The 24,661-nt window shown below is 41.5% G+C and overlaps 1 protein-coding gene across 3 annotated transcripts in view; it reads left to right on the top strand.

The window, feature by feature from the left end:
* Positions 1-24,661, top strand: part of MAPKAP1 (MAPK associated protein 1) — a 307,717-nt gene that overhangs the window by 159,518 nt on the left and 123,538 nt on the right. For all 3 annotated transcript variants that reach the window (XM_089677866.1, XM_089677867.1, XM_089677868.1), the window contains one exon: positions 9,233-9,342. In XM_089677866.1, the coding sequence (XP_089533992.1) occupies positions 9,233-9,342 (110 nt within the window). The remainder of the gene's footprint in view (positions 1-9,232; positions 9,343-24,661) is intronic.

The following is a 24,661-nucleotide window of genomic DNA, read 5'->3' on the forward strand; positions in this document are numbered from 1 at the left end:
CAGGTATAGGTTTAATTACACCCATGTGAACAAGACCTAACTGAGAAATGTGCTCTAGCTAGGCTGAAGGTTTTGTTTTGTACAGTCGGTTTCATGTGTATATACAACTGAAGTATCAGTTTTAAGGTTAATACCTCTTTGGCAGATGTGAGCATGTTTCCTATTTTATGGTTTGTATTATAGATCGGGAGATACAAGACAACACTCTGAGGGAAATGACAACCTTGAAAAAAGACTGCTCACTGACTTGCACTTAACGGGGTAGATGTGGTTGGTAGAGGGGGGTCTCAGGATGAGGTAGTTTGTTGATGGAGAGGCAAGGGGGCAACAGAAGCAAAGCTAGGCCTTTGCTTGGACATTTAAATACATTTCCCAATTTGATTTGGGTATGGCAACATTAAAAGTAGCTTCTCAAAATTAGATCTGCTCATGTCATAGTCATGGGGATTGTAATGCAAGAAGGCCTAGGCAGGTGATGACATTAATGTTTCTGTCATCAGGTAGATCGCATTATATATATTTTGTCACCAGAACTGCCTCAACCAAATATTTTTTTCCTTTTGAGGCCAGGGTTTAGCATGTGGTGGACTGGGACTACTGGGAGGAACTGGTTGTTGTGACCTAGCTGGCGTAGACTATTTTGGGACCAGTACCAGTATACCATGCATGTAGGAGGATTCTTTAGAATCAAAGTAGGGAAATGAGCAGTAATTTAAAGGGAATCAAATGTTTTCTCTGAAACCTTGCTTGAGGAAAGGTTTAACTTTTTTTAGGGTACTGGGCTGTTTTTTTTTTTTTTTTTTTGTTTCTTTTTTTAAATTGGTGTATAAGTTATATGTCAGATATTGTTTTAGGATTGGGCATAGGTTTGTGGGATGGTTGATGGGAAAGGCCAAGTAGTAAAGAATGGGGAGAATAAGTTTAATTTCAATATAGACCAGATATTACTGATGGGTGAAATAGGACAAGGTGGAGGTAGGACTGTTGCAGTTAAAGAATTATAAATTGAATAATGCAGTTATAATTGTGTAGCAAAAATGAGTGGAGAGCTAAATGTAAAGTGTGATCCCATGTGTTTCAATTCTATCATCATTGCTTGATTCTTCACTTGAATGGGATGCTAATATTTCCATTTTTGCCTTATTCAGAGTGACAGCATAAGTTGTAAAGATTGCTGCTAATTTATGAGAAGTGATTGAATGTTGGCCATAGGCAGATCAATTTTTCTCATTCAGGCAATGGTCTGAACGAAAAAACGAATGATTCCTCCATCCACACAATCCAGGTGGATATAGAAATCCTTCCCACTGAGACATTGGGGTTGATTTACTAAAACTGGATAGTGCAAAATCTGGAGCAGCTATGCATGGTAGCCAATCAGCTTTTAACTTTAGCTTGTTCAATAAAACTTTGACAAAAAGGTGGAAGCTGATTAGTCTTTGTTTAGCGCTGCACCAGATTTTTCACTCTACAGTTTTAGTAAATCAACACCACTGTGTGAGAAAACAATTTCTATCTAGTTCCTGCTGAACTGGCTAGATTTCGATCCATCTATGGCCAGCTGAAGAACAGGTGAATGATAACCTTGTTGATGGAGTGTGATAGTGCTTAAGGCCTTATGGATGGAATCACATATGGGTTCACTGAATTAAAATGGAACTATATTCACCTCCAGCGATACGCCATCTTCTGAACTCCCAGCCGGCCGCTGACATCTTCGTGAGGTCAGCTTCTCGATAATTAGCCACTGATATTGGTTAAGCCGAGAAGACGTCAGATACGGCATTGCCAAATTTATGCAGTGAGCTGCACTTGTGCAGGGGCCAACAGGCAGGTAAGTAGTGTTAATGCAGAAAAGGCACAGCATATCTTTTCTGCATTCAAATTATGCCTGTCTGCCAATTTTCATTCCTAGCCTAAAGTCCCACTTTAAAGCGACCCTGTTAGCAATCTCAAAGTTCAAAAAAAGCTTCATCTGTAAAAACAAAAGTGAATACATATGCTCCCGAATCTGATCAGTGAAGAAACCGACACTTCTGTGTGTGTTGATGTTTTGAGTCACCTGCAGTCATTCCACCTGCAAACACCTTTATTACTACAGGACACTGTAGTGATATAGCGGTTGTGTAGGTTTTTACAGACTTTACAATTTTCAGACAGCAATATCTTTTGAATGGTTAGGTGGTGCGGGCTGCAGGAGAAGTACGTTTTCAGTGTCGGCTTTACAGAGGCAATTTTTTATATAATCAATTTTTATTAAAGCCGAATTCCACCCATTTTGACATGTTCCCACGATTGCACTGCCCACCTGCAGTACAGTCAGAAATGGAATTTTTTAAAAAAATTTCTAAATACCTTTTTTTAATGTATGTAGGCGCACTTCCAGTCCTGGCCACCTAGGCGATGTCGTCACTAGGCAATTCCCAAGGACTCTGCGTCCTCTATCTCAGGAGTTTTCGGGAACCTATTAGCAGAAAGTTTGAGTGACAAGTTGCCATACCAAGGCAGGAACTTTATCTGATGGCACCATTGCTATGACAACCTGTAATCAACAAAGTGCACCTCGCGATGTCATTACTGTGCAGGTGCGAGATCGGGAGGTGCATGCTAGGTAGGCAGCTGCACTGAATCCCGGAAATAAATAGGAGCAGGCTTCAGATGCCCACATCAGCAATGGCCGCTACCTGCCTCCCAGGTTCATGTAAGTAATTAAGGATTTATAACTACAGAGCATGTAGACACTTATTACAATATCCAGATTATACTGTAGGCATAATAACAATCACAGGATGCTTTTATTTAAAAAAAAAAAAAAAAAAAAAAATTGCTTAGGAGACTGGATATCTGCTTTAAGGTTTTACAATACAAAAGGTGGGAAAAAGGAAGTGAAATTAATGCAATACAACCACGCTACTATTGGACCTTGTGTTAAATGTCAAACTCTAAATTAAGAGCTAACTAAATATAAAGTGTAAAAACAACATATAGTATCAATGCATAAATATCGAAAACAATTCATATAAAATAGAATGACCTTCGATGATGGCTTGATGCTGTGGTTCGGATTGTGATGTCATCCTGCACAGTCTACTAGCTTGTGGCTGGATCATACCGCTGAAGTATACAACGCAATTTTGATTACATGTTTGAACCTTAGTGTCGGGCGGACACTTATACATTGTAAATGCAACTCTTTTGCATTGTCAATAAATATTTTATGGTTTTACTCTGAGTACCCCTCTCTTTCTGAGATATATGCGCAAGATGGGATCGTACGAGAAGATTGATTGATGTATGGCTGGAGATAAAATCGTATGTTTAACCTGGAGAGTTGAATTATTTAGAGACTCATATATACTGTATTTGGGACAACCAACGCTCAATATATACAATTGCTGTGGATAATACGGGTTGTGAGATAGGTGAATTTATATAGAGGGTGAGTACGGTGTGCAGGCTCAGGTGAAGACACGTGGTGTTACAGGTTTATGGATGGACACTAAGAACAGAGTTTGGGCACTTGGCAGCTGGAACACTTTGCACTTTATTGGATTAATGGGTGGACTTTAGTTGATCATTCACTTATGATTTGCACATCCAGACTGTTTATATTTGGAATTTCACTTTAATGAGTTGATATAAGATATGCACATTGGACATTTTTCACTTCGATAGAATATGATTTTTATATGGAGTTTTTTCACATGGAATCTTTTATATGAATTGTTTTTGATATTTCTAAATTTATACTATATGTTGTGTTATTTTTGCACTTTATATGTAGTTAGCTCTTAATTTAGTTTGACATTTAACACAAGATCCAATAGTAGCATGGTTGTATTGCATTAATTTCATATTTAGATCTTTTAACTGCAGCTTGTAATTTACGAAGTAATAGATCCAGTTAGCGCAGACATTTATTAATGATTATTGCTCAGGAATAAGGAAGTATTGCAAAAAAACCCTACAAAGTTACACAAGTACAATAATACATAGTAACAGGTATCTATTAGTGTAGAAAGTGACACAGGTGACATCCAAACAAAAGTGGTCTATGCAGTTGACATATATCCACATTATGGTTGACAGAGTTGTAAAAAAAAAGAAGACATGAGTAATAAACAATGCACAGTGGTTCATGCAATACATGTTACAGGGGCAACATTTATTTGGAGTTTTAGATCACTAACAGGGATGCTTGAATTACTGGAGTATGTTACAGCACCCTAATATTCATGAGTAGGGAGAGACTGAACTCCTTAAATTGTAAGAGTTGCATAGGCTGAGACTATAGTGATAATGGAAGATTTTAACTACCCCTGAAATTGTTTAGTGTAATGGTACTGCTGGTACAGCAAAAGGGTGGACATTTATTAACGTATTACAGGAAAATTTTATGGGACAGTTTATAGAAGGCCCAAATAGAAATGATGCTTTGCTGAATCTGTTAATTTCACACAATGTAGAGCTTATTACAAATGTTAAGAGAAAACTCAGTAACAGTGACCATAACATTATTTCATTTAATCTGAGCTATAAAAATACAAAACGACAAAAACATTTAATTTTAAGGGGGACAATTTTTTTTCAGTGGCAATAGGCCACTTTCCAACATATAAATTGGGAGAAAATATTGTCCGCAAATGACGCAAAACACAAATGGCAGTGTCTCAAATCAATTTTATGTAAACACATTATGAAATGTATTCATCTCCTATCGGCAATATGTATATAAGACTAAAAATGTACACCATGTGTACTTCCAATGTAAAAAAATAGCTGCAAATAAGAAAAAGGTATGTAAAAATACCAGACAAAAACACTGATCATTAGATAACTTGATATAATAAAACAGATTGTATGAAAAGATAATCCAGTAGAAATAAAGCAAAATTAATAGCAAGCTAAAGAGAATAGGACAGTATATATTACATTTCGGTGGCCGAAATGAAAAAAAAAGCACTGATACAGTTGCCAAAAAAACCCCGCCCCTCGCCGCCGCCAGCCGCTGCTTGGTAGTTCAGTCTTACCTGAGAAACCATCAATCTTGGCGCTGGGCATAGAGATGACTGAAGGAAAGAAGGTCGCCACACATCTCTATGCCCTTGGAGGACTGGAGCGATGTCAAGAACTGAGCTCCAGTATTTCACTAAAGTTTAGAAATCTATTTAAAACAGATCTAAGCTGTATCGGAGCTCACAAACTGAGAATGCTGTTTGTTTGTTTTTTTTATATTCAAAGCAAACTCGCCCATCTATCCATGTCTTCATGCTTTATTTAGTTGAGAAATCACTTTGAAAAACACCCAATAGCATTTCTAGCTGTGGCCATCTTGGGTAAGGGGAGATGATTCATGTAGCTTTACTTCCTGAAATGCATCTGCCCTTAGTTCAGGCATGCAGGCAGGAGGGTGTGCTTAACTGAGAAAGCCCCTCCTCCCTCCTGCAGATGAAAGTAAAAAAAAAAAAAAAAGCCCATGAAGACTCCAGAAAGCAAGAAGCAACTTAAAGTGATTGCAATTTTTTTTTTAAATACCAAACATGTTGTACTTACCTGCTCTGTACAGTAGTTTTATACAGTTCAGACCTGATCCTCCTCTTCTGGAGTCCCCCACTGACGCTCCTAGCCCCTCCCTCCTGCCAAGTGCCTGCTATAGGAGCACCTGAACAGGCTTGCTTCCGAGACGCTGCTCTGTCTGTCCTTTGACACACAGACGCGGCTCGGCCCTGCTCCCCGCTCTCTCCTCATTGGATCACTGGCTGTGATTGATAGTAGCGGAAGCCAGTTGCTCCTACTGCAGTTTCAGCCAATTAGGATGGAGAGACCTGGGAGAGCCGAGGCTCTCGTGCACATCACTGGATCGAGATGGGGTTCAAGTAAGTATTGGGGGGACCTGCACACAGAAGGTTTTTTTTTTTTTTTACCTCATACATAGACTGCATGAAAGTAAAAAGCCTTAAGCCTTTACAACCACTTGCTCTCCGCCCTATAGCAGAAATACTGCTACAGGGCGGCACGACTGCGCGAAATCACGTTCTCTCTCTCTCTCCCCCCCCCGAGTAGGGTACATGTGCGCTGCCTTACTTGCACCACTATTGGCTGCTGAAGATGTCAGTCAATCCCGGCCAGGACTCGATGATTGTCGGCAGGGCTGAGAGGGGAGAGATCTGTGTTTGTTTACACACAGATCTCTCTCTTGTCAGCATGGACATGCTATTTAGTATCTCTCTACACAGCAGAGAGATACAAAGCAGCATGTCTCCCAAGTAAAACAACACACAATGTAAAACACACAGCATCGCCCCAGATATTAACCCTTTCCTGTCCAGTGTCATTAGTACAGTATCAGTGCTTTTTATTGGCACTGATCACTGTATTATTGTCACTGGGGATGTCAGTGGCAGTTAGTCATTTTCCACCCAGTGTCAGAATGCCCAGCGCAGTCCTGCTGTAAGTCGCTGATCGTCGCCATTACTAGTATTAAAAAAAGAAAAAGAAAAATTCCACTAAATATACTGCCATTTGTAGACGCTATAATTTTCACGTAAACCAATTAATATACACTTATTTTCTTTATGCAAAGACATGTAGCAGAATACATTTTGGATTAAATTTATGAAAAAATCAGATTTGAAAAAAAAATTTTTTATTGATTTGTTTTATAGGAAAAAATCTAAAATTGTGTTTTTTTTTCTTTTTCTCAAAATTGTCGGAGTTTTTTTGTTTATAGCGCAAAAAGTAACCCAGAGGTGATCAAATACCACCGAAAGAAAAAAAACGACATTTCATTTATGTGCAGCGTTCCAATTGTCAGTTAAAGTAATGCAGCGCCATATAGCAAAAAATGACCTGGTCAGGAAGGGGGGTAAATCCTCTGGAGGGCAAGTGGTTAGGAAATGTAAATTAAGTATAAAACAAGTAAATATATAACTTCCCATTTATTAACTAAGGCTAGCAGCATAGGGATTAAAAATAGTCAGTGTTGATTGAGAGAGTTTAGTTCTGCTTTAAAGTAGGTCTGCATTCCCCAGAGACCCCTTGCCATAGTATGCAGCTTCCATGTTTATTTCTTGCTCTTTTCTTTAGAAAATATGAAGATTGGATTAGTCCTCTTATTACCTTGCAGGTATTAGTGCTGAGAAATTTAGTATGCTATTGTGCACCAAACATGCTTGTTTTGAAAAACTACCGTTTTTTTTTCTGGGCTCTGTGATTGCTAACTGTAGGCCCGAAACTGACACACTATAACCTAGCAGAATACAATATTTTGTGTTATTACCTAGGTTGAAAAAGAGATACATGTCCATCTAGTTCAAGCAACAGAAAAAATCTGTTGCTTGAACTAGATGGGAACTAGAGAGGAAGGTGAAAAAAAACCCAGTGAGGCATGATCCAGTTAGCTCTAGGGAGGGGGGGGGGATTTTCTCTTGATGTTCCAGGAGGCAATCCAAATTCCCTGGATCAACTACCCCTGGTGTTTTCATGTATACAGTATATGGAAATATTCAGTACTGTAAGTACTTCTTCATCCTTCACTGGTGGTGGGTATAAAGACAAACGATGCAGCACGCTATACACACCACAATGAACTGTTAATGTGGCCAAATTGTGGTAACAGTGAAAGGGCTTAAAGGATAAGTTCATGTTTTTGGACAAAAATAATAAATGCACTTTTTTTGCAGGCAAAAAAAATGTGCATTTATTATTTTTGTCCGAAGGAGCCTGGAAAGCATTGCACCAGCGATCAGTAGATTTCTGATGCCAAGCAGGTCCTGCCTGCAGACCTGTCAGAATATCTGCTTGCTGTACAGGATGTACTGCCAAGCAGATATTCTTGCAAAAAGCTTGAATGAACTACAACAGCACTCCATAGTGCCGTGGTAGTTAATTGAAAACTACAAGCCCACAACCACTATGGCTGCTGGGACTTGCAGTTCATTCACAGAAGCCCGTTTTCAATCTGACACATAGTACACGGAGACTTCTCCCAATATTATCTGTCGGAGGGAGGGGGCACGTCTGAAGCTATGAGAACATGTTACATGTTCCAACCTAAAAATGGGTGGAACATGTAACATGTTCCCAAAGGTTAACTTATCCTTTAAATAAGTATGGCTAGTTTTCGCTAGAAAGTAGTGTATTTGGTGTGTAATGTATTGTTAGTACATAGTGTGTACTTGCAGCTTTCTACCCATTGAATACATATGCATACATAAATATACCCACATACCTATACAGATATACCTTTCCTGGCTGACCCAAGCATCTTGGCTGGCAATCACATTTAGGTAAACACCCCATAGTATAGTAGAGGTTGGAGCAGCCTGGGACTCCCAAGGCGTAGCAGATACATCCCTTCCCTCTTTTCTCTTGATGGTTGCCTGTGGCTGGTCTCTGGAAACTGCTACAGGGGTGGAGACAGTAATTGGTGTGTGGGCAGACAACAGCAGGGATTCTTGTTTTTTGGGACATACCCCTCGAAATGGGGACTGTCCCTGGAAAACAATAATGAATGGTAACCATAGATCAGACCATGTCAATGGTTAAAAAACTTCACCCTTTTGGTGACAGGAATTAGGATGGTCACCTGAAAGTATTAAAGCGAAACTTCACTCTCCCAGTTAACATTGACTGTTTTTTTTCCTTATGCTGCTAGCATTATTTAATAGATAGGAAGGTATATTCTATTTACTTGTTTTTCATTTTTTTTTCACATTTCTTCAGTTACTTCCTGGTTTCCAGGTCTAAGCAAAGATGTAATACATCCCAGGAGTCTTCAGGAAGGGAGAAAGGGTTTTCTCAGCTAAGCACACCCTCCTGCCTGCATTCCTGAGTTAAGAGCAGGTGGATTCCAGGAAGTAAATGCTACATGAATTATTTGCCCTTCCTCAAGATGGCCACACCTAGAAATGCTAGGGGGTTCATTTTCAATGTCACTTTTCAACAAAATTAAGCATGGAGACATATAAGGATGAGTGAGTTTGCTTTGCATATTAAAAATGTATTTAATAGTGTTTTTGGTTTATGGTGCTCAGATGCAGTGTAGTTCCACTTTAACATGCGTCTGTAAAGAGTCCGCATAGAACAAAACATTTAACCTCTAACATTCTGCAGAACAAAATATTGCTAAGCTCTGCATTATTTCCATGTGTTTATTTAGTAACCAATATATTTTTAATTCCCCAATTTTTTGTTCCTTTTGTTAAATTAAATAATACTTCTTTCTCTACAGAAATGCAGCCCATGGATTCTCTTTGATCCAGGTGGACAGTACCAGTGTAACCATGCGTGAGATCTTGGAGAAAGCTCTGAAACGCAGGAAGGGTTCTCAAAGAAACTCAGGTGTGTGAGACTTGGGAAAAGTTCTTTTTATTACCCCATAGCTATTACCTTTTGTATCACATGACCCTCCCTCTTAGAATGTAAGCTCTTACAAGTAGGTCCTCTAAACCCTCCTGTATTGAATTGTATTGTAACTGTATTGTCTACGCTCATGTTGTAAAGTGCTGCGCAAACTGTTGATGCTATATAAATCCTGTATAATAATAATTTATTGATCCAGCCCTCAGCCAGGGGCTGGCTTCTGTTATGTTTAGGTGGGTTGACCCTTTTAGCCAAAAGCCAAGGTAAAAATCTGAACTCCAGTAATACACACTTGAAACACTGTTTTTCCTTAATGCGGGTTTTCAAACTCCCAATCCCTCGCACACCTCCTGTGCCCCCCACCATTTAGCAGATCCAACGTTGTCCAGCTGAGATTCTCTTCTCTTTTGGCGGTGCTCGTCCCTTTCCTCCATGTGATGTCATCAAGAGGTTACTGGCTGTTACCTGTTCAGCCAGTACACCTACTGATGACGCTCCTATATGCCCACCTCCTTTTCCTTTTCTGAATGAAAGTCTTTGTTTCCTGAGATATGTGACATCCCAAGAGGCAAAGGAAGTACTGCACATGTAAAAAAAAAAGAATAAATAAAGGAAAACAAAAAGCCCCGTTTGTTCAGAGGACCAAAGGAGGGGTGGAGAGGAGGAATAATGTACTGGTGGGCGAAGATCCACTGTAATTACCTAGATTTGTGGTTCTCTGCAACCTGCCTTGGCCTCCAAGCACCCCTGCCAAACTGATTAACCAGACCTGGGACATGCACTGCAACTATAGAAGAAGACTAGGACATACTGCACATTTTACAGTCTTACTACTTTACTTATATTGCCTTAAATAAAGTATGTGTAAAACTATTTTTTAGTTTTGCACAGTTTAGGGAAGGGTTAAAACTTCAAGTGGTTTTTTTTTTTGCTGTCTGAGTCCCCTTGGGAAGATTTCCCTTCACTTCCTGTCCCATAGATATAAAGAAATTCCCCTTACCGCAACAGGTGTCCCAATTGGAAGGTTTGTCCTCACCTCTTTTTCTGATAGCAACCATAAACTGTTTGTTTTCCCATCACTTTCTATTTTAGTGACCATAGCCTCCAGGACAAGCAGAATGAGTGCATCCATCTCGCAGGGACAGCAGTAAAACCTCAAAAGGGGATAATTTCCTCACTCTAGCAAAAAGAAAAACAAAATTTTGGCTGTATAGACACATTTATAATTTTCTGTTCCATTTCCAGTCTTTCTCAGGGAACATCGCTTTCTGCTATCCTAGAATGTAGTAAAGTTTAAACTGTTCCCAAAAAACCTTTTGAGCTGTTATGCCTCGCCCAACAACTAGCATCCCATTCATCAAAAGGTTTAACAAGCTATTGACAGCCATGAGTAAAGGGGGAGCAAGTTTTTAATAAAAGTGGTGAGAGATAAGGTGGTGAAGGACACAGGAGAGCAATCTCAAGGCCATATTCCCAGGGACAGATAAGGAAGCCTGGGAGAGATCAGATCCTCATAAAGAATGAGCGAGAGGCAGAGGGGACAGGAGCCTCATTCTGCTGCCAATGTCTGCAAGCAATTTGGCAGAGTTCCAGACTCTATTGTTCAGCCTGGGCCTTGGGCAGCCTGCTCCAGATGTTCCAGCTGCACGCGCTCAGATTGTGCCAGCTGACAGCACGCTGTGGTACCTAGCTCCTCCGGACGCCCATCTCTGACCGCTGAGATAGAATTAAATGATGATGATCTCTCTCCCAAGTTGGGAGACAGAACTATGCATATAAATCTCCATCCCATCGCAGCGTGAGAAGTCTTTATCCATCATCACTCATAATGAACAAGTCGTTAGCTGCTGCAAATGGTCTGCTGGGCTGGGCTGCTTTTCTCCCCTATTTCTTCTCTTCCTTTTGCCTTTTTTCTGTCTTGTCTTTTGTGCACTTTTTTTCAACTCTCCTTTATCTGGTGTATCTGTGAATTATCTCTCCATGCTGCCGCTCGCAGGAAAGTGAGACCAGGTCAATTAATCACCGCCCAGGAACCCGCTGCTTGTTCTTGAGTCTTTCTCAAGGTCGAAACGAGTTCTAACTACTTTAGAGGCCAGCTTTATGAATACAAGGCCAGTCTTGCTGCTGGTGTCCACTTATTGCTATTGCAAAGGGCAGGAGGTTGACATTTATGTAATCCCATGACAGTAACCAAAGAATATAGCTGCCAAGCGAGCCTTGCTAAGCAAAGGCATGTACATCTACAATGAAGATCTGGCTGGTTTCAGTAATTAAAAATGATATCTCTCCAGGGTCTTCAGTACATGGCATGACAGGACATGGCTGTTAATAAACTCAGTTCTGGTCTGTGATTAAGGCAGAGCCAATGATAAAATTTATAAGCAGTTGATTTAAGTAACCTGTGGGTTGTTGACCGCTATCAGATTATGGGAGCAGTTAAAGTGGTTTTAAAGGCTTGCTTTTTTTTGTTACTTTGAAATAACAAACATGTCATACTTGTCTGCTTTGTGCAATGCTTTTACACAGAGCAGCCCCTGTCCTCCTCTTTTTGGGTCCCCTGCCAGAGCTTCTGGCCCCTCTCCCTTGTCAAGTGCTCCCAGAGTTAGCTGCTTGCTCTGGGAGCAATAGAACAGACTAAAAAAGAGTTAACCAAGGGCCTAAACAGCCGATATAGGAGGGATTCAATTCAAAATCACCCTGTGCTAATATCGGCTATCATATGATCGCCGACTCAGTGAAAAAAAAGAAGTTAAAATAGGTGGGTGTGGTCACTGAAACTCATGCTCAATACATATGTGCATAGGGAAAGGGTTCCCCAAAAAGGTAGTTTCTATGCAGCGTTATCAAAATGTGCATCAAGACAAATGTGCGTTTATCAAAACAACAATTGCACAAATATACACGCAGAAGCTGAGCACACCACCACCGTAACTTCATCAGACAAAAAAGACAATGTTGTCTCGTCACCTTAGCAGCTGGTCATACATCTTCCAACATACACACATTGGGGGAGGGGGTGAGAAGGCTAAAGATAGGAAACATGTGGGTCAATAAAGCATGTATTGAATGTAAGAGATGATTGTTATTCAATAGTGTCCCATGTAGTAGAGATAGGAGTCAGGTTAGGGACCGGTTGTCCTATAGTCATATATGAGTAATTGTAGGACGCCTGAGAGTCCAATTATGATTTGCAAATAAGGCTTGCCGGTCAGTAGCAGTCCAGGTAGAAATGTCCCATTAGTTGGCCAATTAGGCCATATAATATACCACCATCCACTCCATTAACACACGGTTACCAAGTAGCCAGATTCATGAATAGCAGTGTAAATACACAAGTATTCAGTTTCTCACCATCTCTTAGAAATGATTGAAGGCAAAAAACTTTCTGCCCTTAAGACCATTTTAATATACAGGTCACTGTTAGACTACAAATACATCGTTCCCTTCCATTTCACATCATTTTTACTGACATCAAGGAAATGCGTTGTGGGATTTTAGCTTTTTTGCTAATCCATACAAGCTAGACTGACATGTTGAGACGTGACCACACAGGTACATTTTTTTTTAAGTTCTTTCACATACAGAATGCATGAGGGCTTCTTAAACAGAACCAGCTGCAGTTCTAAAACTGTATTGTGTCATGATGTGTGGAAAATGAACCACTTGAGGCCCTCCCACAGTACATTTACTGCTGCAGGGCGGGCCCTGTGCGCAAAATCACATATATATATACGTGAATTTGCATTTCCGGGTAGGGGCGCTCGCCCACCCTACCCGTGCCGCCGATTGCGGCCCTGGGTGTCAATCACCGGGTCCCGGCCAGTGATAACCGGCGATCACCGACAGGGAGGAGGGCTGCATTGTTTACCAACAGCCCTCCTCCCTGTCAGTTTGGGCACATTGCTGGGATGGCTGAGCACAGCCATCCCGATCAGTGTGCTTTACAGTGAAGCACGCCCCCTAGTAAAACACTCCCATCACACAGTTAACCCTTTGTCTCCCAAATGTTAACCCCTTCCTGCCCGGTGCCATTAGTACACTGTCTGTGCTTTTTTTTTTTTTTTTTTTTTTTTTCAGCATTGATCACTGTACTAGTGTCACTGGGGATGTCAGTGACACCAAATCAGTTCCCCCCCAATGTCAGAATGCCCGCCGCAGTCCTGCTATAAGTCTCTGATTGCCGCCATAAGTTGCTGATCGCCGCCATTATTAGTATTTTTTTTAACAATCCAGTATCTACACCACCATTTGTAAACGCTATAACTTTTACGTAAACCAATTAATTTACACGTATTGGGATTTGTTTTTACCAAAAACATGTAGCAGAATACATCTTGGCCTAAATTTATGACTAACTTTGAGTTTTTACTATATATTTTTTATATCCGAAAAGTAAAAAAATTGGTTTTCTTTAAAAAAAGATCTTCTTTTCGGTCTTTTTTTGTTTATAGCGCGAAAAATAAAAAGCGCACAGGTGATCAAATATCACAGAAAGAAAGCTCTATTTGTGTGAAAAAAGGATGTAAATTTTGTTTGGCTACAGCATTGCATGACCGCACAATTATCAGTTGAAATAGTGCAGCACCGAATAGCAAAAAGAGGCCTGGTCTTTAAGGGGCGTTAATCCTCAGGATGGCAAGTGGTTAAGATACCATATTCCTTACCAAAATTTGTTCCTGGCTATGGTTGAAGAATGTTTAGGAACTGTGCTGCATAAAAATTTGCTTGAAGTTCTAGCACAGGGGTGTAAATGAAGTTTTATTACTCAGGTACATTATGTATATCAGTAATTGTTAACTTGTGGTCTGCCTGACCTTTTCTGCTCATCAGCTATCCTTATTGTTATTGTGTTTTTTATGTGGCCAAAGACAATTCCACTTCTTCCAGCGAGGCCCAGGATAGTCAAAGTTAGACACCCCTGCTCTATGGCAATACATACTCTTGTATTTAATTTAAAAAATCATATTAAAAAGTTTACACACTTTGAAGGCCAGCTTTCTACTCATTTTATGCTAACTTCAAGGGCCAAGGTCAGATGAGGGATTTGGGAATACCTTGATTTATACATAATGCAGCTCTTCTCCTGTTTAGTTAATAAATATTTTCAGTAGTTGGTGAATAGTTTGGCTTTCACAGATGGTTCCCAGCCCTCTGAAGCTTGGTGTACAACCATAATGATTTTTGGGATAGAGTTGGTAACTTGATTTTGCTGGTAACCTTTCAGTAAATAGAAAATGTTGCTTTTTGACAACATACGTTTCTCCAGCTGTTAGACTTCATTATTAGAATTGTATTTTTAGATGGAACCTACAGTACACATTCCCTGGATTTAATAAAGACTGGCGAAGACAGGTGTCTCTCGTGAGTTTTAAAAGTGGTGCAGAATGCACCAAATTCATATACCTGTCTAGAACTTGTTTGGCACATCCTGTGCCACTTTACCTTGGTCTCTTTGTGTATGCCAAAAGAGAGGTCATCTTAATTAGCTCCAATTTTGTAAGAGGTGTCTGTATTTTATTTGGAATTAGGCACATTCAGTGCATCACAATGTAAAAGTGGTGCATTTTAAAACTACCTGGATTTGGTGCAAGAGTCACTGTCAGAACCAAAAGTGGCAAAGATGCTTCATGAATTTGACGCAATACATGAACAAGAGGGATTAACGCCAGAAAGGTGGTTCAGAAGCTTTAATGAATTCCCCCCAAGTACGTCTGCTTTGTTACTGAGCCTCCGAGTGTTTTATAAAATTCTGTGGGCCCTGGCAGTGGGGTTCAGGTGGTGAGAGCAGTGATGGCTGAAGTTCAAAAGTGGTACCTCACAGCCAAAGGTCTGTAGGTAAGCATAAGGCCACTGTTACATGGGCGATCCTCTCAGGTCTGCCTGCCAGTTTTTCACCTTCCTACCACCAATCCGGTCATGTTTGCAAAAAAAAAAAAGCGAAAGGGAATCTGTTCTCCTCCATCTAGATGGATTGGATCAGAAGGCAAGTTATGTGTAAACAGACAGCCAGTCTGTTTACATCCAACTGCCCATAGAGCACTGTGGGCTGTGTCCATGTCCTCTCTGCATAAGCTGAACAGACACAGACCTATCATCTGCCTGCTCTGTTATGCTCAGCAGGGGATCAGCAGACCCATCCCCTGCAGAGGAAACTGAATTCTGCCCGTGGGAAAGGGGCCTAACTGTATCAGCTGTCCTATTTACGCTCCACCAATAACTTCATTTGCTGTGGTTGGCAGGGGATTTCTGCTTGAAATTTCCACCAATTGGCTGTTTTACTGAATTTGTGAGCAGGTCTGAGGACACCAGTTCTTGGCTGCATCTTGTTATGGGTTTCTGTTGGTGGCCAAAGTAAACAAAAAAACTGCACTAACCAAACAATTGAATGTTGGCTTGTCCTGAGAAGATTCCAGGCTTTGTGAAGAGAGGGAAGGAGGCGAGCAGTGATTTGCCGCTTATGTGGTAGGGGGGGCAACAGTAATTGGGGAAAGGATGTCATTGGGAGCCCTGAACCTGCTCAACCAGGCACTGTCTCTGTTGGAATGGGGCATGGTCATCTCATATCTATTGATACATTTAGTGGACATCTTTTCTGCCAAATATTAAACGTTAACCCAATCACTGCTTTGATTGTAGATCGCACCTTTTAAACCACAATGTATTTATCTTCCTTGCAAAACTAATGCAAAGTACTCAGGCAGCTTCAGTATGTCTAGGGATAAGAATACTTAATCCCATCCAGTACAAACTGCTCTTCTAACTTAATTGTTAAACAAATCTCCTTGCCAATGTTTCTTTAGAATGACCTGAATTTTCCACAGGTCCCAAAGAGTTATTAAGGCACAGCCATGGAGTAGCTAATACCTTTCAGTGTAAATGAAAACATCTGTTTATAAGTCATGTCACAGCTGTCAGACGTTGCATCTTAAATTGTCTAAAGTGACACAAAATGGCCAAAAAATGTCTGCACCATTGAGTAAGCGTATTATCTCAGCCAGACAGGAAATGGGAGAGTCGGCAATACCAGAGATCAGATGGCTGGTGTCTGGCATGTAAATGTTTTCAAATTAATAATATTGGCTTAACCACATCACTGCTGCAGTCTACTCCAAAGTTTATAAGAAAAGTTTTTCTTTAAAAGAGAAGCTTCCATGAAACTGAAATTTTTTTAAAACTAAAGGATAAGATTTTTGTTATCACCAATTTTGCAAGATAATGCATGAGCCATTCTTGAGTTTAAGGCTACGTTCACACTAGCCTTGTGTGCAGGCGGCAGAGAGGCGTTTGGGAAGCGTTTTTACCTCCCAAACGCCTCTGCCAATTCTACACATTACAACACATGGTGCTGTTCTAACGGGAGCGTTTGCGTCGCGTTGCGTCGCGGAAAAACGGACGCCTCTGGACGGGTCAGGAGGCTTTGAAGCCTCCTATTCTCGTCTATGGTGCCGCTCCGCAAACGCCCGGCCGGCGTTTGCGGTGCAGTTGCGACGCGATTGCGGGGCATTTGCGGAGCGGTAACACCACTCAAACTGCATTATAGGCGTTTGTGGGGCATTATTAACGCTCGGCAAACGCCTAGCAACAGCCGCTAAACCGCGCATGCGGCGTTTGCAGACCGTTAAAAAACGCTCCGCAAACGCCGGACCAACGCTTGCCAAACGCTATAGGGGCGTTTGGCAAGCGTTGGCAAAACAGCCTAGTGTGAACGAGCCCTAACTCCGGACAGTTTTTTTTTTTTTTTCAGATCTGCTGAAAGTGAAGTCTTGTAATGCAATTTTTATCACTACATACAAAGAGAGGGTGTTTCAGATCCTAAATAAAGGCCACAGAATAGAATAGGTTTTAGTAATCGTCAGTAGTAATTAGTCAGCTTCAGCTGTAATAGTTTGGTCATACATTCTTTTGCATATACAGTAATACCTCGGTTTAAGAACGCCTCGGTTAAAGTAATTTTCGGTTTACAAATGAAAATCCACTGAAAATAATGCCTCAGTTTACAAATGTTGTATGAATTTTTTTCGCAAATACGAAGTGTATGTCAGTGCTGATTTTTAAATGCAATTACTGCCTCTTTTTTTTTTCTTCACTATAGCTCACAGAATTAGCTGTCACTTTCCCCAAAGTTAACGGAAATGTTGTTTCTTTTAAGAAACTAAAAAGAAACATTGTTTGCCCCCCCCCCCCTTTCCTGACCTGCCAGGCTGCATGCTCTGAAAAGGGTCTGGTTTGGATTTTGGGGAGGACCCCCACGCCATTTTGTTTTAAATTTTGGCGTGGGAGTTCCCCTCAAAATCCATACCAGACACGAAGGGCTTGGTATGGATGGGAAGGTGGACCCCACGCAGTTTTTTTATTATTTTTTTTAATTGCCGGCAATTCTTTTACATTCAGCTGTCAATGGGGAACCCCGCTAACAGCTGAAATATTAACACATGGTTGTCACTACTAAAATGCCGCATGACTTGATAAAATAACTCATGCAGTATTTATTAGTGTTTACTTTTTTCTGATCTCCGGAACAGATTAATTGGTTTTCAATGCATTCCTATGGGAAACGGCGTTTCGGTTTAAGAATTTTTCGCTATAAGAAAAGTCCTGCAGAACGAATTAAATTCTTAAACCGAGGTATTACTGTAGTACTCAAAAGTGATTTGTATGTCCTGTCATGATGGCAGTCTCCCACTGCCCCTCCATCTTGTTTGTCATATTGTTATGGTTGCTCCGATACCTTAAACCGATACCTTTGCAGTGCGATTTGAGCCCACACAAAATGAATAAGCTCCAATCGCACTGCAAAGAATGGCATGTGATTGGAACAGGAATATGGTGCAATTCCTGCCTGAATCACATGCGGTTTCCCCACTGCTCCTGCGTGAACCCAGGCCTGTCAGTGATTTCAGCCTGGGTTCACACAGGAGTGGTGCGAGAAACCACATGTGATTCGAACAGGAATCGCACCACATTCCTGTTCAAATCACATTAGATTATTTGCAGTGCGATTTGAGCCCATTCATTTTGTATGGGCTCAAATTGCACCGAAACGGTATCGGTAATTGGTATCGGCGAGTACTTGAGCACAAATATCGGTACTCGTCGGTAAAAAAAATATATTTGTGCAACCCTACTATCTTTGTAAAAATACTGCTGAGGGGTGACTATAAATAAGTACTGCCTGTACAGAGCACTGAAGTGTAGAGACTAAAAGCAGTATTTTCACTGAGAGAAAAGGGTGTTTTTAAAGTGTTACTAACCCTACAATCATAAAATCAGTCTGTATATCTAGTAGTATATGCAGTATCTTGTTATACTCACTGTGGAACCTAAACGGTTAACTCTCCTCGTGCAAAAAGGCTGCTTTATCCTGTCTTCTCGGATCCTCCTTTTATTCTACTGTTCCCAATCTCTCTGCTGATAGAATAGAGCCTTGGGGGGCAAGCTGCACATGCTGATTTTGGTGTGTATTGCTAGAGAGTTTTTTTTTTTCTTGGGAGAGTGCATGTGGTCAGCACTGTATAGACAGAGAGCCAGGGATTATGCAGCCTCATAGGACAATCAGGGGAGAATGAAAGCTCCTCCCACAAGCTTTAACCAGTACTCTGCTGGACATTGATACTTCTGAATAACCCCTGACCCTCTGTCTGGACAGTGCTGATCACATGCACTCCTGAGAAAAAAAAAACTCTCTAGCAATACACATGAGTGTGTGCAGCTTGCCCCCCAAGGCTCTCACAAGACTGCTCTAACTGCTGATCAGAAAAGGTATTTAGTAATGTTTTGTTTGCTAAAGTAATTGCATTTCCGTGCTCTGTGTACTGTGGGAGACCATGGGAAGGGGTACAGGATTATAAAGAGATTTTGACCCTTCTAGGTCCCTGTCAGAGGGTCATAAGGTTTATGTTACCCAGGGTTCTCATGTATGCAGGGTGAGGGGCTCTGGGTTGTCCGTTTTCCCCAGGATTGATAACTCCTGAATTGAGTCCATATTTTACAGGAAACAAGCATCCTGATTATACAGGTTTGCACAAGTGCACAACTCTTTTTGTCAAGTTGCTGACTATGGTTTAGGGCTCCTTCCCTAGAGACAAGCTACTGCAGGAGCATAGTCACATAGTTATTCTGGTTGAAAAAAGACACAAGTCCATCCAGTTCAACCAAAAGAAGGGAAATATATATATACAATCCTATACCAACAGTTGATCCAGAGGAAGGAAAACCCAATAAAGTATGATCAAATTTGCTCCAGCAGAGGGAAAAATTCCTTCCTAATCCCCCGAGAGGCAATCGCATATTCCCTGAATCAACTTTACCTATAAATATTAGTATCCAATGTATGTGAACCAATACTCTGACCTTTAGAAGAGGAGATCTGACCAGGCCATTGCCTGTGAGAGGTATTAGAAACTGTAGTTTGTTTTGTACACTGCAGGCTGCTGTACACTCACAGGCTGCAGCATTGGTTCTCTCTGTCTCAAAGTGAGAGCAGAGAGAACCAATGCTTACTTTCACTTTGCATTGTTTACTATGCGATTGCTGTGATTCAACACAGCATTCGCAGTAAAACACCATGTGATCCGGGTGTACGCTTTGAGTCACGCAGGAGCCCCCGATGCAGGCTGACATACAGGCACTGCTTCCCATCCTGCCATAGCCTATAAGGCAGTTAAAGTGTTAATTAACCCTCTGTTTTTTAAGTGGTTGTAAACTCCCCATAAATATGTTGAAAAATGTGCCCCCTGCAGGTTTAAGTTATAATGTACCGCATACTAGTACATTATGAGAGACTTGCCTACAGATGGAGCCATCCAGCGCTGGGCTGTCACAGCTCTCTATGGTCCACGGCGCTTCCATGTTAACCTGGTCTTCCTTCTGGGTTCAAAATCTTTGGCCGCGTGAGTGGCCGAGCTGCGGTGAATTCACTCCCACGCATGCTAACATGGGGTCATGTTATCAAAACACACTGCCTGTCAGCTGGTTTTAATGGGAAGCCAGTTTACTACCACTTTAAGTATTTTCAGCAGCTGGTTTAATCCCTCACACAGCTTCTTTATTTTTAAATCATGTTATATGTGGTATATATGTTATATATGCCTATGTTCTAGTTTAGGCTGGTGCTATGAGCATTTCCACAGGTTTCCTGTTTCAGGATGGTTTTTATTCACCTGCAGCATCCTATAGAGCAGGGGCAACCTTTTGAGCATAGCGTGACAAAAAATATTGTCAAAGAAACTGAGAGTGCAAGATGTATTAAAAAATAAAAAGCCCAACTTCACATAATCTCAATTATCCCTAATTTCTGAACCTTCACACCTCATAACATCCCAATTCCTGCTCCTTCACACCTCAGATCAGCCCAAACTGTGCACCTTCCCACTTCACATTATTAATATTATTATTATTAGTAATACAGGTACTTATATAGTGCTGTCAATTTACGCAATGCTTTATATATATATATATATATTTATTTATTCTACATTCACATTAGTACATTAGTCCCTAACCTTCAAGGGTCATGCAGTCTAAGGTCCCTAGCTTACATTCATACATACACACACATACTAGGGCCAATTTAGACAGGATCCAATTAACCTACCAGCATGTGTTTGGAGTGTGGGAGGAAACCGGAGCATTCAGAGGAAACCCACGCAGGCACAGGGAGAACATGCAAACTCCATGCAGGTGGTGCCGTGTTTGGGATTCGAACCAACGACCCTAGTACTGCCAGGCGGAAGTGCCAACCATTTAGCTACTGTGCTGCCCAACTCCTTCTCCTTCCCACCTCAGATCACTCCAAATTCTGCACCTTCCCACATCAAATCAGTCTAAATTACTTCACTAACAGACCTCAGACCAGCCCCAACTCCTGCACCTTCACACCTCAAATCGGCACAATTCCTGCACTACAGACCTCAGAACACCCCAATTCCTGCAGCTTCACACTTCAGATTACCCCAGTTTCTGCACCTTCACACCTCACATCAGCCCCAATTCCTCCACCTTCACACCTCACATCAGCCCTAATTCTTGCACCATCACACCTCAGATCACTCTAATTCCTTGCACCTTCATGCCTCAAATCAACCCAATTCTTGCACCTTCCCACCTCAGATCAGTCCGAATTCCTTCACCTTCACACTTCAAGTGAACCCAATTCCTGTGCTATAGTCCTCAGAACATCTCAATCTCTGCAGCTTCACACCTCAAATCAGCCCCAATTCCTGAACCTTCACACCTCAGATCACACAAATCCCTGCACCATATCATTCACCTCAGATCACCCCAGTTTTTGCACCCTCACACCTCAGGTCACCCCAGTTCCTGCACCATCAACACCCCACATCACCCCAATTCCTGAACCATCACACCTCACCCCCCTTCCCAATTTTTGCACCTCCACATCTCAGACCAGCCACAATGCCTGCACCATCCGACCTCAGAACACCCCAATTCCTGCATCTTCACATCACATCTGCCCCAATTCCTGCATCATCACATCTCAAATCACCCCAATTCCTGCACCTTCATTTCTCAGATTGTACCTTCCCACCTCAGATCAGTCCAAATTCCTTCACATTCAGACCTCAGATCGGGCCCAACTCCTGCATCTTCATACCTCAAATCAGCCCAATTCCTGCGCTGTAGACCTTAGAAGACCCAAATTCCTGCACATTCGCACGTCACATCACCCCAATTCTTGCGCCTTCACACCTCAGATCACCTTAATTCTTTCACCATCACACCTCAGATCAGCCCAAATCATGCGCCTTCACAGCTCAATGCAGCCCCAATTCCTGCAGCATCACACTTGGATAAGCTGAAATTCCTGCACCTTCACACCTCAGATCAGCCCCGCTTCCTGCACCTTCACACCTCAGATCAGCCCCAATTCCTGTACCTTCACACCTCAGATCAGCCCCGATTCCTGCATCTTCACACCTCAGATCAGCCCCGCTTCCTGCACCTTCACGCCTCAGATCAGCCCCAATTCCTGTACCTTCACACCTCAGATCAGCCCCGATTCCTGCATCTTCACACCTCAGATCAGCCCCGCTTCCTGCACCTTCACGCCTCAGATCAGCCCCAATTCCTGTACCTTCACACGTCAGATCAGCCCCGATTCTTGCACCTTCACACCTCAGATCAGCCCCAGTTCCTGCACCTTCACACCTCAGAGATAGCCCCAATTCCTGCACCTTCTCACTTCAGATCACCCCAATTTCTGCATCTTCACACCTCAGATCAGCCCCAATTCTTACACATTCATACCTCAGATCAGACACAAATTCTGCAGCATCACACCTCATATCGGTCCCAAACCCTGCATTATCATATGTCAGATCAGCACCAATTCCTGCACTTTCACATCTCAGATCACCCCAATTCCTGCACTTTCACATATCAGATCAGTCCAAATTTCTGCACCTCTAAATTAGTAGTTCCAAATAGCTGGTTAATTACCAGTCCCAAATGAGACCAGGCAGCTTGAAGTGTCTGACTCAACACCAGTACTGGATCTAGCCTGTCTGATGTTGGGGGGGGGGGCAGTAACAGAAGTCAGGGGGACACAGGATGGAAAGTCAGCATTGCAGGGGACAGGAGTTAGCAGGACACTGTACAGGGGTCAGCAGGGTGGATAATGGGTTCAGCAGGGCATAGAACAGGAATCAGCAGGATGCGGACAGTAGAGCAGTGTATGGGGGTCAGCAGGGCAGAGGACTAGGGGGAGCAGGGCAGAGGATGGGGTTGCTGCTGACAAGGCACTCAGCAGAGCTGCTCCTCACAACACTGCACACAGCTAAGATCTGATTCTTTTCTAGACACAATCTGGATTTGCATTGTGTAGCTGACTTTTGCATCTGTGCTGCATTTCTGTTCTGAGGATTTCACAGGTCAGACCTGCAACCACCAGCTACACACTATGCTGATCAAGGTTGTGTCAGGAAAAGAATAGAATCAAATTAGCTGTGTGCATTGTGGGGAAGAGCCACTCAGATGCACATCCTGTGTCAAGTCTGAGGATAGGAGGAAGAGCTTACCGAGACCGACCCAGAGCATGGCATCCATGGGAGAGGGGGGCAGCTGTGGGAAAGTCGTGGGTGGGAGATTTACTACTACTGAACCTACTGAAGGTTTCATACTACTTTAAGTGAGTTTACACTGTGTATCAAAAACTCTGTATCCATTAGCCTAGAGGATGATACAATATGAATGTACTTAATTTGATGTGTACCCAGTTTTTCAATGAAGACCCTAATGCAGCTACAACGTGATGGATCCTGACAGTTCTCAGTGAGGCAGGACCGTTGCATTTTTGAAAAAGGACTATAATGTGATAAAATGTTGTCCATAATGACCAATCAGGCTGTTCCTTTTATGCATTATAAACATCAGCGAAAGAACCTGGTTTCAATAGGCAATACAAAACATTCTTTTGGTTTCACCCCATTATCTTTTTTTCATAAACATTTGCTTTTTGTCATCTGTATTTTATAAAATATGGTGTATTCTCAAAAGCTGATATATTTCATATGTTTCAAAATACCCCAGCTAAGTATTTACCCACTATGTTTATTTATAATTTGTATTAAGTAGTGTAGGTATTTCCTCCTTTTAAACATCCAGCTGGAACAAGACTTTGTTGGCATTAAACATAGAAAAGGAAATACGTAACTGTTAATTCATTTTCCAAAATTAAAAAACTGACTATTTCTAAATGGCCTTAAAGAGTCTTGAATGATTTATTAATGTGAATGATTTACTAAATTCTAGGACAAAAACAGGATGCCAGAACTGTAATATAGAGAATCGCATTTGTGGAGTTACTACACCAAGACTGAGCCTCAATTGTTTACCAAATGAGACATTAAAGTGAACCTGTCAGTATACATTCTGTTGCTTTTTTCAGCTAGGAAATCTTTTTCTTTGTGCGGTGAGATAAAAAAAAGATTAGATATAGGTGCAGAAAAGAATACGGCTAATAAAATGTTATTGCACCATCACATTTAGCTGTACTTAAATTATATAAGAGCCAAAAGTTATGGTCATTTGTATGGCAAGAAGAAAAGAGACATTACATTTCAAATCAAGCTGTGGATTTGTGGTGTACATTGAAGCCATTACATGATACCACTGCTGAAGGAGCTCTGCTTCCTAAATTGTTTATATCCAAGTTGCACTAGATTTATCAGTACTTAAAGTTCTGGTGACTAATTTCTATGAATTTTCATTTATAATGGGATTATTCTGCTGCTGATTTCTCCTTCTTAAGGGCCAGTGCCCTTGGCAGACAAAAAGTTAA

This window comes from Staurois parvus, unplaced genomic scaffold (assembly GCF_062004578.1).
Source record: "Staurois parvus isolate SC_StPar_1 unplaced genomic scaffold, SC_StPar_1.0 ptg000194l, whole genome shotgun sequence".
Classification (NCBI taxonomy): domain Eukaryota; kingdom Metazoa; phylum Chordata; class Amphibia; order Anura; family Ranidae; genus Staurois; species Staurois parvus.